The 16,859-nt window shown below is 41.9% G+C and overlaps 1 protein-coding gene across 1 annotated transcript in view; it reads left to right on the top strand.

Annotated features, from left to right (window-relative positions):
• CHN1 (chimerin 1) overlaps positions 1-16,859 on the top strand; it is a 93,443-nt gene that overhangs the window by 68,763 nt on the left and 7,821 nt on the right. The window contains exon 8 of the mRNA XM_005519817.3: positions 8,898-8,982. Within this exon, the coding sequence (XP_005519874.2) occupies positions 8,898-8,982 (85 nt within the window). The remainder of the gene's footprint in view (positions 1-8,897; positions 8,983-16,859) is intronic.

Raw genomic sequence — 16,859 nt, 5'->3', positions numbered from 1 at the left:
CATACCTAATCATTCCCATAAATTTATTCTGCCCCTGGATCCTACCAATAAGAATGCTTTTTACTATCCCTTACAATTCTCATAGTTGCTTATATTGTCCCCAAAAGGCAATAACTGTGATAGCTTGTAAATTAAAATAAAATCTCTTAGCCAGCTGATGTTTAATCTATTCAATAAGTTTAAGGGTAGGAAGCAGCTGGGCACTTCTGGGCAGGCGGATGAAGGAGGAGCTTAAGGCAATAGAGGAACTACCGATCTGAGGGGAAAAGGGGCCTGTGGCAAGGTGCCATGTGGATGGAAAATGAGAGGAGGACCAGGGGAAGCTCTGAGTTGGAAGGTGTGAAGTAAGCTCTAGCCCAAGAGACTTAGCAGGGTAATCAGAGCTGTGTTTTCTCCATCTTCTCTCTCTGGTGAGACAGTTTATTAGGGTAGTGAATGCACAGGATTCCCCTTGCTCAGTCCTCTGCACTTGCCCACTCTTCATCTCCTCATCTCCTTTACATCCCATAGTTTTTTGCTGATAAAAAAGGTACATCTAATGAGGTACCTTCTGCCCCGAGTCCACCCTATCTGACATGAAATATCTTCTGCATCTCCTCACCACCTGGTGCTGTGCTTTGGACTTGGGCACTGACCTCACTCCTTTGCCTGCTGTTTGCGTGGGGCTGGGGAAAGAGATAAAACTATGCTCAAAAAATGCTCATGATAAGGAGGGCAGTTGTGGAAGAGGAGCTGAGATTTATGGGATGATACCTTAAAACAAAGAGGAAGGTGAAAATCTGAGATTAACAGCAAGAAATCTCCTGGGTTGTGAAATTTATTAGTCAGTGCAATAACCTCCTCATCACTTGGCAAATTTAAGATAAGCCTGAACAAAACACCTTAAAGGTCTTCACTCCCCTCCAGCTTCTGTGACTCATGGGCCCTGGGGAAGTTTTAGCTCCCTTGGCTGGTTACAGGCATTCTTTCAGACATCCCTGGCTCCTGCTGATTTGAGCCAGCAGAGCACCCTGCAGGTGTTTTCTTACTGCCGATAGTCCAAGGCACAAACCCACTCTTCTGCCTAGATTAGTGCCATGGTGCTTCACTGAGGCAAGGTGTCTGTGCCTGTCAGGGCTGGACTGAAATCTGTGCTTCCATGTATCATTTTCCCCAGGATATTGTCTTGTTTCTCTCTTGCACTTCACAAAACAGATCTATCTCCAGAAGACTTATTTTTTGCTATCTCTTTGTGCAGTGCTGGGTACTCTCATGCTGTTTCCTAGTCACTATCTTACTAGGGCTGATGGCACAGTCAATTAATTGCAATAAATAACAATTGCAAGGCTGCTTGCTAAATCAGTCAGCGTGAGCAACATAATTCCCTTTCAAGCCAACACTTCTTCCAGAGAGATGTTTTTCCATGGTTGCTTAAACTGACCCAGCCAAGATGCTGATGAGCCTTGTTTGTTGAGATTCTTCATCCCCCTCTTCAGCTAAAGCAATATCCTGGCTTTCTCTTTGAGGATGACCCACTTGAAAGGCCAAATGGGGAGCTCCAGAGCAAAGACAACATGCCTTTCCAGAAGTAACTGGAGGTGGAATATAACCTTAAATGTGCACAAGGAGTGAAGGCTCAGGTGAGGACCAGTCCCTAGAAAGACTTTGCTAGTATAGACAGACTCAAACATCATTGTAACAAAGAGACTGCCAATATTAATGAGTTATTCTGCCAATGAAATTCGTATCACATCTTGGAAACAAACCCACCTGGCCCTGGCCCAGATATTTTTTGGGGTAATTGCATCTGTGCTGGGTACTTTGCTAGCGTAAGAAGTCATAGTAAATCGCTTCCATGCCACATCTTATCCTAGAGAACTTCTCAGTAGAGCCATGCCTAAACACTGGGAAACTAGGAGATGGAAAATGCAGAAGGGCTGCAAAAAGGCCAGAAACTATAACAAACTCTGACTATATTAAGCAGAGCCATTTTTCTATGACTTCTGACATGAACTCATTTCTATTTCTGATGTTCTGAAAACTGGGGCAGATGCCAATTTGGGGTAAATTTATCTAGTTCCACTGAAAAGAGGATGCTGGATTTTTTATTAGGAACAGAACTGGCACTGGACATTTTTTGAAATACCTTTAATTGAGCCACTGCACTAATATGAATATTCAGAGAGAGAGCTGGGTGCCTCTAGCATAGTTCCTGGGGAGAGTCAGTGTGTGTTCCCACAGATAAGAAAACTTCAGGAAATTTAATGTTTCTATTAGACTCCTAGGACTCAAGGGGAAAAAATGGTTCAAAGGCAGGGAAAATACCTGGAGAACATAACTGGAAAAAAACTTCCACAAAACTTCTGAGGAGACCTCATCAGCTCTGTGTTGATTTGTGTGAAACTCATAGTTACATCGTAAGACAGTTCAATCCAGAAAAACTTCTAGGCATTGATGGATTTTAGTCTCCTAGAGTATTTATTTAATGTTACTTGCATTTTTTTTCTTTTTTGAGGAAAGGCTTTTCAGGGCTTTTCCAAAGCAGATTCCAAATAGCACAATATTACTTAAACCTTTCTAGTTTCCTAGTGCTAGTCTCTAAATTCATGCTTTGCCACTGTTCAAAAAAAATAAGAGAGAGAAAGCCTTTTTTCTAAATCCTTAATTGATTTAGGCTGTAATTTCTTCCCCCACACTTTTATTAGTCTCCAAGTGTGGATCCTGTGAGTTTGCCTTGCACACAGCCCGAAGCCAGACCAGCACATTTCTTTGGTAAGGCTTGGAAGCACTTCTCTTGGGGGGGACTGGGACTTTGCCTCTAGAAGCTTCTAGTGCATTCATCAACAGCTTTTCCTCCAAATTAGCCTTAGGATTATTTAGGAATCTCTCAAGGGTTTATATTCTATTTACACATAAGTCACGTGTGTGTATATACAATTTTAATTCTAAGGATTTTATTCAGTTTTCACCCCTAGTTTCAGAATTTTTTGTATGGAGGCATGTATCAAGTAAGTTAGACCTGGAATAAAATGCAAAATGTTCCTGTTTCCAGGTACCACTTTAAAGAAAATCTGCTATTCCATCCTGAAAGGAAGGTGGCCATTTTCACTCAATTTGCAAGCAAAAAAGCCAACAACCTGCAATTCTCATTTTTCGCTTCAGCTCTTGTAGAGCACAAGCTAACCTCAATTTCCAGTTGCTCCTATCTCTGCTGACACAGGCAGTGCAAACCAGAGAGTAAACAAGATCTGACAGCGCTTCTGGCTCCAAGTGGGTGAGGACATGGAGGGAGGTTGTCCTGCTCCACATTCTCAGTGCCCCCACCGGCGACAGCGATGCTATTTATACCCCACGTTCTGGGCAAGGCAGCGCTCTGACTGCATCTCTCCTCTCCAGAGCTGCTGCACAAAGTCATTGGGGAGGTCCCAGGCTGGCTCCCCCTGGTTAACACCAGCTGGGCTAAGCAGAGTCAGCTGTAGGTCTGGAGAAGGTTTGTTCCACTGTTCTCAGTTACCTTCATTTCTGTTACACCTTCACATGAAAGCAGTTATCTTGCAGATACCGCTCTGCCGTGTGGGTTGTCATGGCAGTCTTCTTGCTCCTCAGGTTACTTGTCAGCAGCAATACTTTCCTCACAGGAGAATTACCATGTTCTGGTATATTTGAAGTGCTTTGAGACCCTTGTTTTAGAGGCACTATCTAATCATCATAATATATACAAGCATAAACTGAAGCATTGCCCAAACTGATGGTTGAGTTTCTCATTAGTATCTCTTCTTTACTCTTCACATCCAGACAATCTCTGTCAGGACCAGGGATGGATGAAAAGGTCATGCCTATTGGATGCCAGCATGGGTGTGCTCAGTGCCTGATAAAATCAACTGTGACAGGGAAAACAGACATTAATAATACAGGCTGAGTTCATTGTTTTAATTGAGATTTACAATGTCTCCCATATTCAATTAAAAGCTTGGTAAAGCCCCAATAGGCAGAATTCAGCTGATGGAATTGTAAATCGGTTAGGACCACTGAGCTGACAGTCTCCATCAGCAGTCTCATCATCCTTGGGAATTTGTTTGAAGGACTGTATAGCCAGCAGACCTGAACCTCTGGAGTACCATGTGGTGCAGATGCTGGGTGTGTGCCACGTGTTCAGTCCCTGGTGGACTTGGTCTCCTCTCTGAGCACTGACGAGGCTTCTGCCTAAAGTGCAAGGCTCTGCTAGCCCAAGTGTATAGATCAGCAGTATTTTTTCCCATCCTTTTTCAAGGTGATGTATCCCATCCCACAACAGATGGTAATGTCTGGATTTCCCAGACCCCATTACTCTGACCAGCAGTTTGGTGTGGAGGGCTGTGGAAGAGGCTCTGTACAGAGCAGGGTCTGATGAAACGAGTTCAGTGAGACCATGGCAGCAGTCTCTCAACAAAGGAAGCCTTTTTTGTATACTGTCCCAAACACTTCTGTTTTATGTGCTCAGTGTTAGTTTTCTATAACCATAGTTTTTCAAATCCAGCCCTGCTTTCTACCTGTCAGTGGCTTTGCTAAAGCTCTTTTGATTCACCATCTTCCCTCATGTTTGCACAGCATCTCACTGGTATATTCTCATTCTCTTTCTCCCTGCCTTGACAAGTGACAAAATGTAAGTCTCCCAGTTAAGAATACAAATTATCTGCTGGCTCATTCCTGGCCTTCAGGTAGCAATCAGGGATAGCTGAATAACTGCCTTGGAAAAACCAAAAGCATAAAAAATAAGTGGAGTAACAAGATGCACGGGTGACTAATTTCAACAGTGACCTTTATAGAGCCTGAGAAATAATGGGGAGAGATCTGCTTGAGGACTTCACAGCTTTTCTTATAATCTTCTGTCAGCACTGGGTCATTTTTTATTTGGTTCTCCTAAAATTTTGTCTTTTCTAAAAAAAATTTAATTAAATGCAAAACAAAAATAAGTGAAATTTTCTAACACTCAGAGTTGTTAATCACAAGAATTAAGTTATTTTTCTTTGTGTCTAAGAAAATATCTTTTAAGCCTGAGTAAGAACTTCTCCTATATCATTCACAGTAGTTAAATGTTTATTATGCTTTGTTGATAGTTCAGGAGAGTTCAAAATAGAAATGCCTAGGGTGTAAACCTAACATGAGACTCTCCTCTTACCTCAGACTTGCAAGACAGCTTAGTAATAGTATTTTATATTGTTTCTGAAGCAGATATTTTCCTTGAAAATTCTCTAGACTTTTCTTTTAAATTTATTTTCTTCTCCCAGAATTTTACAAAACATAGATTAAAACCAGTTTAATTTGGTCTTCCCTACACTAATTTTCCAGATTCTTTTAAAAAATTGCTCCCATTTGGAAAGAGAGAAAAGAAGATTTTTGGGTGGGAGTGAGAATGGAGGGATTGGGAGATGCAAAGCCACAGCTGGCAATCCTGCTCTCTCACATTTTATAAGACAGTAAAATCTGCATATGGCAGATGCTCTTTTTTACAAGGGGAAAGAAACCCCTTGTAATTGAAGTCAGGATCTCTGGGACTCTGCTGGGTGTGTTTTTAGAATTTTTTCTGGAAAGCATCTTTTAGTTTTGAAAACAGAGAAGTTTCTTGGCAGGTTTTTAGAATGGAGAATTAAATATGAAAATAAGAATGCTGTATTAAACAGAGTTATGATAAATGCAGTATTGTTTGCAGATGCTGGCTCTTGAACTAGCAAAGGGATGCTAAGGTGGTGTTTCTTTTTAGCTGCCAGACCCCACCCATCCTCTAACTAAGATTAGAGGCTGTTCTGAGCTACCTCAGAAGACTAATTTTTCAGTATTTTCTGGCATCGCTCACTGTTTCTGATTTAATTCCCAGAGAGGATGTGTATGCGGACCAGTGCGGGGTTAGGAGTCCGATACCACTCCGTAGAAGTGGGAGTATTGATGCTCTGGCACCGCTGAGCTCTGGGGAAAGACAGCACTGCTGAGAAATCCCCAGGAACAGAGGCTTCAGAGCTGATCTTGTCCTGCTGTGTACACCAGGGCTGGAAGGACATTGTGGCCTTTGGGCCTCCTGTTTAATATTGCCAGAGAACCTCCCATTCCTGTTTAATATTGCCAGAGAACCTCACATCTCATATAAAGGATGAACCAAGGCTGAGAGAGCATCATGGGACATGGGAAAACCTACCCTCACCTTTTAATCTGTTTTGAGTTTGCAATCAGAATAATGGATTAGAAATAGTAATTTGGATGGGGCAGCATAAAGCAGAGCAGGCTCTGGGTAAATCCAGCTGGTGATATGGAAAGGCATTTCAGTATTTGGATGAAGCCTGGCTGCATGGGGTGAGACAGCAGTGCTAGTGCTGCTGAGGCAGGGGTTCTGAAGGGCAGAGGCAGTCCTGGTGTTGGGAAGGGTGACAGCACATGCAGTGTTGGGAGGGAAGAGGAGAGTCCACCTTGTCCTTGTCGGTTTTAGGCTGATGATGAGTCATGTAAACTCTTCTGAGGAGCCGGCTGAGAGCCAGGGTGATACCAGGGGAGGTAGAATCTAGGTGAATCATACTTACTACATGTAAGAAACTGAGCTCATTAAAAGAGTTCATAATACTAAAAATGGAGGCAAAAGGTTGGAGCGACAGATTTGGGATGTGATAGACCCTGCAGAAGAGTTTCTAAGGAGAATCAGGAGGAGATGGAAACATGCAGACCATGGTGGGGGAGCAAGGTGCCAAGAAGGAAGAATGTTCACTGATAAAACAGCCGGTTAGAGATCAGACATCTGAGGTTTAGAGAGGTTTTCAGCACTGGGGATGGGGCTGGAGAAGCCAAGCTGGGACTCCAGCACCTAAGGACAGCATTAGAAATGCCTCAGCAAAAAGCACATTCAGTGATTTGATGTTTGATGAATTGAAATCAGCAACCACAGAGACACAAAGTAGGATAGCATCATTCTTTTTATTTAGAAAGAGCTAATAATGTGTCAGTCGGCATTTTAAGGAACAAAACAAAATTCTCTTCCTTTGTGCAGAGATACTAAAACCAAAAAAACTTACAAAATTGAAAAATACTGTGAAAAGAAATTCTTTATTGTCCAGACTTTTGAAATGTCAATTTTGTTTCAATTTTCTTTGACAGGATTTTTGAGAAATATTTTAGAGAAGTATGTTTCAGGGGAAATTTGACCTAAAAAAAAAAAGATTGTGACTGAAATGATACCTTTTTTCCCCTGAAAAAGTTCTCTTAGTCCTGCAGGCATTAAAGCACAATGCTTTGCTTGAGGATACTAGAATGTTCTTATTCTGGGAAGGGAACACTGCCAAAAACCTGGATAAAAACCACCAGGCTGAGGAAGAAAGTCAAAAAAGGATGTGGGTAGTGCAGGTGGGTAACGGACTGAATGGTGTGAAAAATCTCTTTGTGGCGAGAGGAAAAAAGAAGGTGGAGAGTACAGCTGCTGAAAGTCTTGTCATGGTTTGTTTTGTGGAAGCTGGCCAGAGCTGCAGGGCGAAGAGGCCTGGTGGAGTACATCTCACCTTCTGGAGGTGTGTGGGATGGCTGGGGACCAGCAGGGCTGGGGACAGGCAGTCAGGGGCCTCACTTAGCACAGATGTGCATGTGAATTATTTGGTGAATTCAGGAGTAACTTTGAAGACTCTCAGCAATCCCACTGCTGCTCCAAGGGCACCAAAAGCCCAGAAGACTGCAGACCTTCCTTTGGCCAGAACTGAACTGTGGTCTGAATTGCCCGTGCTGCTCTGTGTTGTCACTTGTGGGGGTGTCAGCTGGATCCAGCTGCCTCTTACATCAGTGGTATGGGGGACTTCTTCCACCTCAGTCAGGCCACTTTGCCTTTCAGTGTTCACAGCTAGAGCTGTGTGCAGATGTCAGGAACAAACATTTCCTCCAGCTTCTTCCCTGTCCTGCTTCACACTGCTCCACCTGGGCACTGCACACAAGTGAGGTTACTTCCTGCTCCCATACCCGCTCAGTAACTCTGAGGTACCAAGTGACTTCAGCCTAAAGTATTTTTGCTGTATTTCACTGCAAATTTCATTTCTTTATGATCACCAGCTACTAATTTTATTTTCAGCCTGTCTATTCTAAGTAGCGGCTCAAAGCCTTTTACTCTGGCTAAGGAAGTAATGATTTTCTCTGTAAAGAATCCTGTGGTTTCCTACAGCAGGACCTTTATCAGAAAAAAATCAGAAGCAGTTAATGGTGGCTGCAGGATTTGTAACAAGCATGTGAGCCAGGAATGAAAGCAGCTTTGGGGTTTTTTTCTTCTTTAGCTTTGAATTTTCTCCTGGTTCAGTGGATTCTTTTTTTTTTCATTTTGGATTTTGGGTTTTCAATATGTAGCATTAGTCTGAAGAAAATTAATTTCCTATTGGAGTTATTCTAAACTGGAAAGTCTCTGGGCAAATTTACCGTATTTCTGTGTGGCACTGGTATTTTTGCCTGGTAGGACTCCTTCCATGTGAGGTGAAATCTTTCAGCCCCCTACCCATTCCACACAGAGCCTAATGAAGGGGCAGCCGTAGCAGAAGGCATTTGAAGTTAAAAAGTGAACTCTTGCACAATTACTGCAAAAGCTTTGCCTTGTAGCCAGACTCTTGCTTAGACAGAGGGATGCCAAGAGGTGGGAGAAGGGCTGTGCCTGCTTCTTTGACCTGGTCTTGGAGCAGACCTCCACAGATGCAGTTCTGCTGCTTGGGATTGAAGGACTCCAGTTTTCCACGCATCTGCAAGAGTCTTGCTTGTTAGATCTTTCTTCGTTCCTTTCTTCCTTTTCTGCCACGATAAAGGGAAACTTCCAGAAGCTGCATGTGGTACCTTGGAAGAAGAGGAATTCTGCAGTGTTTACATGCATTGATACTGATGTCTCTGAAATGATTGGGTCATTTTCAGTAATTTTCCTTTCTGCTACTGTCTTCCAGGTGCACACGTTCAGGGGCCCACACTGGTGTGAATACTGTGCCAACTTCATGTGGGGCCTCATTGCTCAGGGAGTAAAATGTGCAGGTAAAAGTCATTCAGTGGTCTTTTCCTGAGTCATTCCTCATGTTGTAACTCTGTAATGTGCAGCCTGCTCCTTGTTCAATGGAAGGAGGAAATGTATCCCCTCTGCTGCTGATGGTTTCAGGTCCGTGTTTCGGTGATTCACTGGAGTGATGCAGAGCACTCTCCTCAGAGACAATCATCATCATGAAGACATTTCCCCCCCACACACCCCCCTTTTAGAATGGGGGAGAAAATAGACAGATGCATAGTTAACTTTGTTTCTTTCATACCATTCCATGTATTGGTAGGTGTTAGAAAGTCACTGGGGATCTTGATGTGCAAGGTGGGCATCAGCAAATTTCATGCTGCTTCTGTGAAACAGACATTCAGATTAATTTTATATATAAACCAGCTGACTCCCAGCATGCCATATAGACCCTAAATCACGTCTCCTACTTGCAAACTGAAAAGAAAGCAAGAAAAGGGATGATGAATAAGGGATGCCTACTGAAATGTTACATAAACATTCAGGTGCTGGTAGAAATGTATTACACACATGGGTATCACTGCAGGCATTTCTGGGATAAAGCCTCTCCAAAGGAAAACAGTTTGACAATTTTATTGATAAGGTTCTTCTGAAAGGAAAGGAGAGTCGGCTTTCTTTCAAAGGCAAAGAAAAGGATCAAAGTGATCAAAATAGTTTGCTGTATTTAAAAAGTATTTTATGACATTCTAGCAAACCGTATTTATAAAAATGGTGCAAAGAGATGTTGATGTATGAAGACCTGCTTATGTTGCCCTGGAAACTGAATTTTCAAGCTAATTTAAGAAAATCTGCTCTGTCTAAAGCTTTCTGAAGTCTTGTCTCAAGCAAATAAGAAGGCTTTTTATCACAGAACTGCAAAATAATGTAATATTTAAAATCATTTCTAGCCACATAGGATTGAAATATTTTTAAATTCTTCACCCATAACTATTTGAATGCAATATTTTGTTGTTACCATTAGAGTCTGCTCTGTCTAGGATGCATTAGAGGGTGCAGCTCTGTTTTAAGACATGATTATGTAAAAATGGCGATTACTTTCTCAGTATTTTCCTATTTTCCTTCTACTAAGATTACAGGATTGCAGCCATGTCCTCCACATGTGAGTGAAGGTTGTTAGTACTTTCTACTGTTCTTGATTTTATACAGGGTGTACAGTGCTAGGAGAGGAAGAGGAAGCTTGATTTTGGTTTTCTGATTAGAATGTTTTTGATGACACTTGAATCAGTAAATGTGCCATCTTTATTCCTTGCCTTAGATTCCTCCATTTGGGCATTTAGGAGAGATATAAAGCATTTTTCAGGTCGATGTTAGGCAACTTTGATACTGAAAAACAGTAAAAATAAGTAGTATGAAGGTTTGCAGTGCTGCATGGCACTGTGGAATTAATACTATTGCTTTTATATTTAAATCCAAAGCACTTATTATTTTGTACTACCTTTTTTTTAAACTGAAGTAGAGCTGATTTTCTGGATTTATGCAGATTTTTCTAAATTGTAGGTTTCCAGAAGCTTCCAAAATCTGGTTTTCTTTCCTCCTTATGAGGATGGTATTAAGTACTGCATGTTTCCATTCTCCTCCTTTCAGTGTAAGGAACATATGTGTATTAGATGACTTCATAGGTTCAGAAACTATAATTAGGGCTTTCTGTCTTTTGTGAGGTTTCACGTCAGTGTTGGTAGCTTCCAGTAGTTTCTATGACCTTACTGGTATTTTTAAATCGCATGTTGTACAGCCATGCTTGCTGAAGTGTCAGCAAGGATTGGGGTGGGGTGAGGCTGCAGCAGTGTCTGCCCGTTCCCGGTGCAGCCAGCAGAGCCAGAGGCTGCACAGATCTGGGCACTTCAGGGAAATGCTGGAGGTGCACGGACACAGAACGAGGGCCTGCATAGCTAGTGCTAATGTAGTCATGCAGAGGAGCTCAGGCTTGAGTGGTGTGAGTTTGGCTGAGTTTATGTGGTCTTCTAGTGTTTGTTTTTTTTTAAAAGAAAATAAATATTTTTGCTTCTGAATTGAGTCATTTTGATACAGAAACAATGAGGCACAGTAAACCAGGAACCACATGAGGTCGGTGCTTTTCAGACTGGGTTTGTACTCAAAAAAAAATTACAGCTTTTAGCAGGATGCAGCCCACTTGAATTGAAGTGGGGTTCAATGCCCCTTCAGGGGAATCCACAAAATCTGTTTGGTGGTCTGTATAATCATTTTATTGAAAATACCTATGAGCGAAACTGGATGGATCATATGTAATTTTATACTTGTTAAAGCATTTGCTTTTTATAGCAAACAGTTGCACATCTGAAGAGGACTCTATTTGCTTTACAGAAGTGATAAGTTTAACAAATTATAGAAATAGAAATACTGTATGGGCTACTATCAACCATATTAAATTATATTCTGTGCAGAAGCACAAAAACATGCAAAAAGAGAAGTGTAGGACAGTCCAAGACCAGACAGCAAAGATAAATGTCACCCATTTCAGAAAGGAGGAAGAGCCAATGGAAAAAACAGAGCTTATTTCTAATGGCTGATAGTTTGTGTTACACAAAGTAAGCCAATCCTTTAAAAAATTATCAGCCAGAATTAAACATTCCTAAGAGTACACATGCCATAGCAACCAGCAAGGATGCCCTAGCAAATTCAACTGGAGTTGTGCTTTGTTTCAGTCCAGCACGGCTGAATGTGTGTCTCTCTGCCAAAAGACAGAATTGAGTGTGTTCAGGATCTTGTCAGGTGCAGTCCTGTATTACTAATTCCTGGAAGGTGAATTCTCCCTAATTTATCCTTCTTTAGATTTTATGGTAGACAAAGAAGAAGGACTATGTCTTTTCCTTCCTTAAAGATGAGAGGTAAACATAGGCACTGCATTGGACACCTGGTGGATGGTTGTTGGTTGAAATGAGATGTTGGGTGTTACCGGGACTGCAGAGGTTTGGGGATTAATACAAACCACCAAACAAGAGAAGAACTTAATTGTCTTCCAAAATTAGAGCTTGGGGAGATGTCTGGGATTTGGATCCTGTAGGAAATTATTTGGTGGGTGTAGTATGTAGTCTGACTTCTGCTGAAGGTATCTAGCAAAACAGAAATGGTTTCTTTTTCCTTAAATGTCATTCTCTCAAATTTGGTCTTTATTTCATCAGCATCTTTAAAGACAGATTTGCTTCCTTAGAGGGAATCCTTATAATAAATATCTGCCCTACTGCCTCAGAGGGTCATACTTCCAACTTTTGCATCCAAGCCACAGGCCTTTTAAACTTCTGTGAGATGAAGACACATCTGTAAGTGAGGAATCTGCCTCTTCTGGTGGCATGCTCCATCTCTAGCATGCTTTCCTTCAGGCTTCTGCCATAAGTAGAAATGACTTGGAAAAACATTTTGAAATTATAATGGCGCCACTTTGTGTAAACTCTGAAGGTCAGTAGAAGTTAATGAAGACATAAGATTTTACCCCAGATCAAAAGCCAATGCATGAACTTAGAGAAATGTATTCTTAGTTACATCCCTTCCATGTAAAGCTCTCCTGTGCTCGCAGGGCTCATTCCTCTGCCCAGAATGTGTTCAGAAGAGAAACCATAACAATATTCAAAGAAAATTTGCAGATGTGCACCAGGGAGTTCTTTTTATGAATGATACAAACACGTAACAGCCAGTAGCATTACCAGAATATGTAATTTGTGAGAACATGAATATGTTCCCACAAATATCAGTAAGACTGTGAATATGTGGGAACACAGAATAGTGTTTTCTCAGAGACTAGAGCATTGGTGATGATGTTTATGTCCTACCCAAGTGGACTAGTAGACTGGCAGATCAGTAGAATTGTCAAGCTGCCACGTGTATCCAGCCCATAAGAACCTCCAAGTCCTTCATCTGTACCCTTTTGCTTGTTGTTCTTAATAAGCAGTTTAATCTGAAGATGTTTTTTAACAGGCTAGTTACAAAGCATTAATTAGCTTATCTTAAAGATATTTTTTAATACATCCCTTGTATGCTTTTGGTGGTATTTTGGGCTGCTCCTAGTAACAGCAGGCAGCATGACCCTCTGAGGCTGTACACAAAGCACCATTTCTGCAGCCTTCATAGTTTTGCTTCAGGCTATCTCAGCCTGCTACACAGGTAACATTTCCTATCTTTTGCTTTCCTTGGAGCAGGTAACCTCTCTGAAGAACTAATCGAAGATAACTTGCAGCTGAACTCTCAGTGTGCAGATAACTAGCTGCCAGTGGCAGAGCCCAAGCAATATTGCTGCCAGCCCTGACCACAGTGAGATCTGGGAGTTCGTTTTCAAAAGAGTTAAAGTACAGTCTCACAGCAGGATTGTTTTGTGAATTACTGCTTAAGTGTTTAATTTCCCCATTTCATCCATATCCTTCTCCAGCAATTGAAATATGTACAGCTACCCCATTTCCTTTGCTATTTGTTTTGCCTTGCCATGAAATCCTTTGTGTTGGACAGCCCTGTGCTGCTCCATTGGTGTGTAAGAATGAAGGAGAGCACAAAGGAGATTGTCCATCCTCAGGCACTGATTGTACAGGCAGAGTGCTCATGCTTTCTGTGCCTGGAAAAACAGCTGATGCTCGTGTGACTAAAGTCAGCAAAGGGAAAGGCAAGGTGTTCTCATCACACTGCCCACTCTCAAAGTGTTTTGCATGGCTCACTCATGAAAAGCTTCCCTTCTGCCCACACTTGTGCCTTAAAAACACAACCAAGCTCCTTCTGTGATGAGCACCCAGATTTAGCTGGTTGTAGAATGCTGAGCAGAGCCCAGTAAAGGCCCAAAGAGCAAAGCAAAGCTGCAGAGGTCAGGGCTGTGGGAAGGGGACTGGACACCCTGCAGCAGGTGCTGATGCTGTTGGAGATGTGTGCTGCCTGACAAGCTGTTCCACCAGCTCAGGATCTGGTGGTGTTCCTGCGAGGAATGAGCTCTAGAATTTTGAAATGCTAATCAGACAGCAGAGCCTTGCTTCAGAGCCGTTCCCAAGGGGAAGCTATTCTGGAGCTATATATTCTTGAAACTGTAAGTCCTAAAATCAGCTTTATCTCCAAGCCCACACAGACCTGGAAGCCTTGAGCAAGCGTGTGGCTCAGCCAGTGAGCTGTCGAGGAGGTAGGCAGGTGTCATGGCAGGAAGCCTGGGGAATTCTTGAACAAACTCACTCTAATCTTTCAAAACTTCCATAAAATGAAGCTCTTGTCACTAAGTGTTTTGGAGACACAAACGTAAGTATTCTTTTGATTTGAGATATGGGAATACTGGATGGTTTGATGGGCTTTTTTTTCTTTTCATTTCAAGAGCCCTGATTTTTCAGTAGCATTAGGTAATTTTGTTGCCAAGTAACTAGCTGCCCTCTTGAAATTCCTGTCTTAAAATAATGTACCCTGTAGTGCATGATACAGTGGCACAGATGTAAGTAGATTTTAGAGAGCAGTCGTATGTTTGGAAGCAATTTTTGCCATGGGGCTGCTTAGTGAAGTGACTTAAGGCTCTGGTGGGACCAGGGTTGCTTCCAGATGTGCATTGCAGATGAACACATGCACATATTTGAGGCACTGTGGCAGCTCCAGTGTGGCCACCCAAGTTGCAGCCACACAGCTGAGGAGGAAGAGGGCAGACCTTCATAGCACCCTCCTGGATTGTGCTTGGAAATACGGAGTGCAGCACGTGGGGCCCCTGGGGCTGCTACCTTCACTTGCCTGTTGGAACACACTGCATCCCACGAAACAGAGAACACTGCTGCCTCTGCTACAGAAAGAACATTAAATTTTTAAAGAAAAGCTACGAGCTCATGAGTGATGTATGAGAGCAAATGCCTTTCTAATCTATTCACCCTTGCAAGAAGGAACGGTGCCAGTACTTTGTGCTTGTGTAGAGCCCACTGTCTCCCTGTGTCAGCTCAGGTGTGACGGTGTTGCCCTGCCTGGTAGATGCTGCAATGGACCAGCCCAGGGCAACACTCGCTGCCTGCACCACAGCTCCACACTTCCCACCCTCCTACACTTAGCACAAACCTCAGAAGAGTCTTTCAAGATTTCTTGCAGAGAATGTAAATCTACCCTTTAGCTCTTAAAGCTGCTCTTCAGAGTGATAGAATGCATCAGTTTTGGGGGGGATAATTCGGACACGTAATTAGAGTGATGTATGTAGCACATGGTATCGTTCCGATGGAGCACGATCAGCAGCCATGTTAGCCAGTAAATCATAAACCAAAGGAAATCTGAAACTGACTGAAGCCAAATCAACAGTATAACAAAACACGACAGCTAAGCTTATTTGTCTGCAAATATTTATAATGTGTGCTCATGAGGCAGTAGTAACGTACATCTATCTTTCGGCTCTGCTCATGCATTTAATATGAACATGTTATTTGTTCTCTTAGCCCAGTGGACTAACATCAGTATTAGCTACTTCTGTAACATTACCAAACCTTCTTCTAGGCTTCATAGGAAGCTATTGTCAGGCTGGTTTTAAATTTATTACTTCTCATAGAAGTAATGTCACAGCCCGTCTGAACTCCTAGATCAATATGTTCTTAAAGCCAGGGCAGCTTATCACCGACTTTCAAACCTGTCATTTAAAATTACTTTCTGTGCACCCTCCTTAAATTTCCAAACTTCCTATAAACTCTTGAATTTATGACTGCATTGGTTTTGGTCCATGTGGTATATTTGAAAGGTGGCCACAGTTTGATAGCACTGTAAAAGGAATAGTAAAAGTGACTTACAATTCTACTTCTGAGAAATCATCTCTGTGAGGTGAAACTGATTAATTGAAGTCAGCAGAAGTTTTACTATTGACCTGCAAGAGCTCATGCCTGCATCTTTTACATCCTCTATTATTCTAGGATTTATCAGCAGATACAATGCTTTAGGGGGATTTCTCTGTAGCTCTTTACCAGCCAGCCAGTAAGTGCTGCTGAATTTCTCTGAGAAATGGATAAGGCTCTGGCTTACTTTGGATCCAGAGTAAAACTGCTATTCTAGATTTATTTTGACATTAATGAAAAATAAATAGACCCTCAGTTTGAAATTAAATTAACCCCCTTCGTCATAATGAACCCAGCCGAATTATGAAGCTCATGTGCAAACAAGGCCAGACTTTACCCCATGGCAGCATGTGGGGAGATTCAGGACTTGGCTTTCCTCTTCCTTCATACTTGATTCTAAAATAATGGCTTTTGAAGCTTTCAAAGCATCTGCAATGAGAACAGAGGGCTTTATTTTTTTTATTTAATAGTATTCAGTTTGCAGTAAAATTCCTGTCTTTTAGTACTAACAAATAGTTGAGTAGAGTTAAGTACAAAACTGGGACATTCCCAGTGGAGAGGAGGACTGACCTCTTTGCCATGGTGTTTTTTACCTTGGTGGAGTTAGCAAGACATCATCCTTAGTTATCAGCTGAACCAGAGATGAGTGAAGTGACTGAGACATGGATGTTCTACTTTTTATGAGGTATTGTCAGCTGGGGTTAGAGGCTCACTTGGTTCAGGAAGTTTCTGGTGAGTTTCAGGTTCTTCATTGGAAAAAAAATACCATTTCCTGATGCAAATTCACTGAAATTACCTTTATATATTTGTTGATATGAAATTGCTAAAGTAAGATGGTTTTCTGTGCTGACACAAGAGGCAAGAAGCCTTACTTATTACAAGGACACCACACAGCCCAATAATACTGAACATAAGGCTCACACATTTTCTAAACATTAGGTATCCAAAATATTTCCAGGTTTTAAATGTTTCTCAGGAGTGTTGATAAGCCCTTAAGCAGTGGGTTGGTACATAAAATCTAATCAAATGCAAAGGAAGAACAAAAGAGAGAGGAGAAAAGTTGACTTCTGCATTTGTAATTATTATTC

This window comes from Pseudopodoces humilis, chromosome 8 (genome assembly GCF_049639895.1).
Source record: "Pseudopodoces humilis isolate 2021_Gansu_Grassland_sample_001 chromosome 8, ASM4963989v1, whole genome shotgun sequence".
Lineage (NCBI taxonomy): Eukaryota > Metazoa > Chordata > Aves > Passeriformes > Paridae > Pseudopodoces > Pseudopodoces humilis.
Note: the sequence above shows the minus strand (reverse complement) of the source record. Positions and strands in the feature narration are given on the sequence as shown.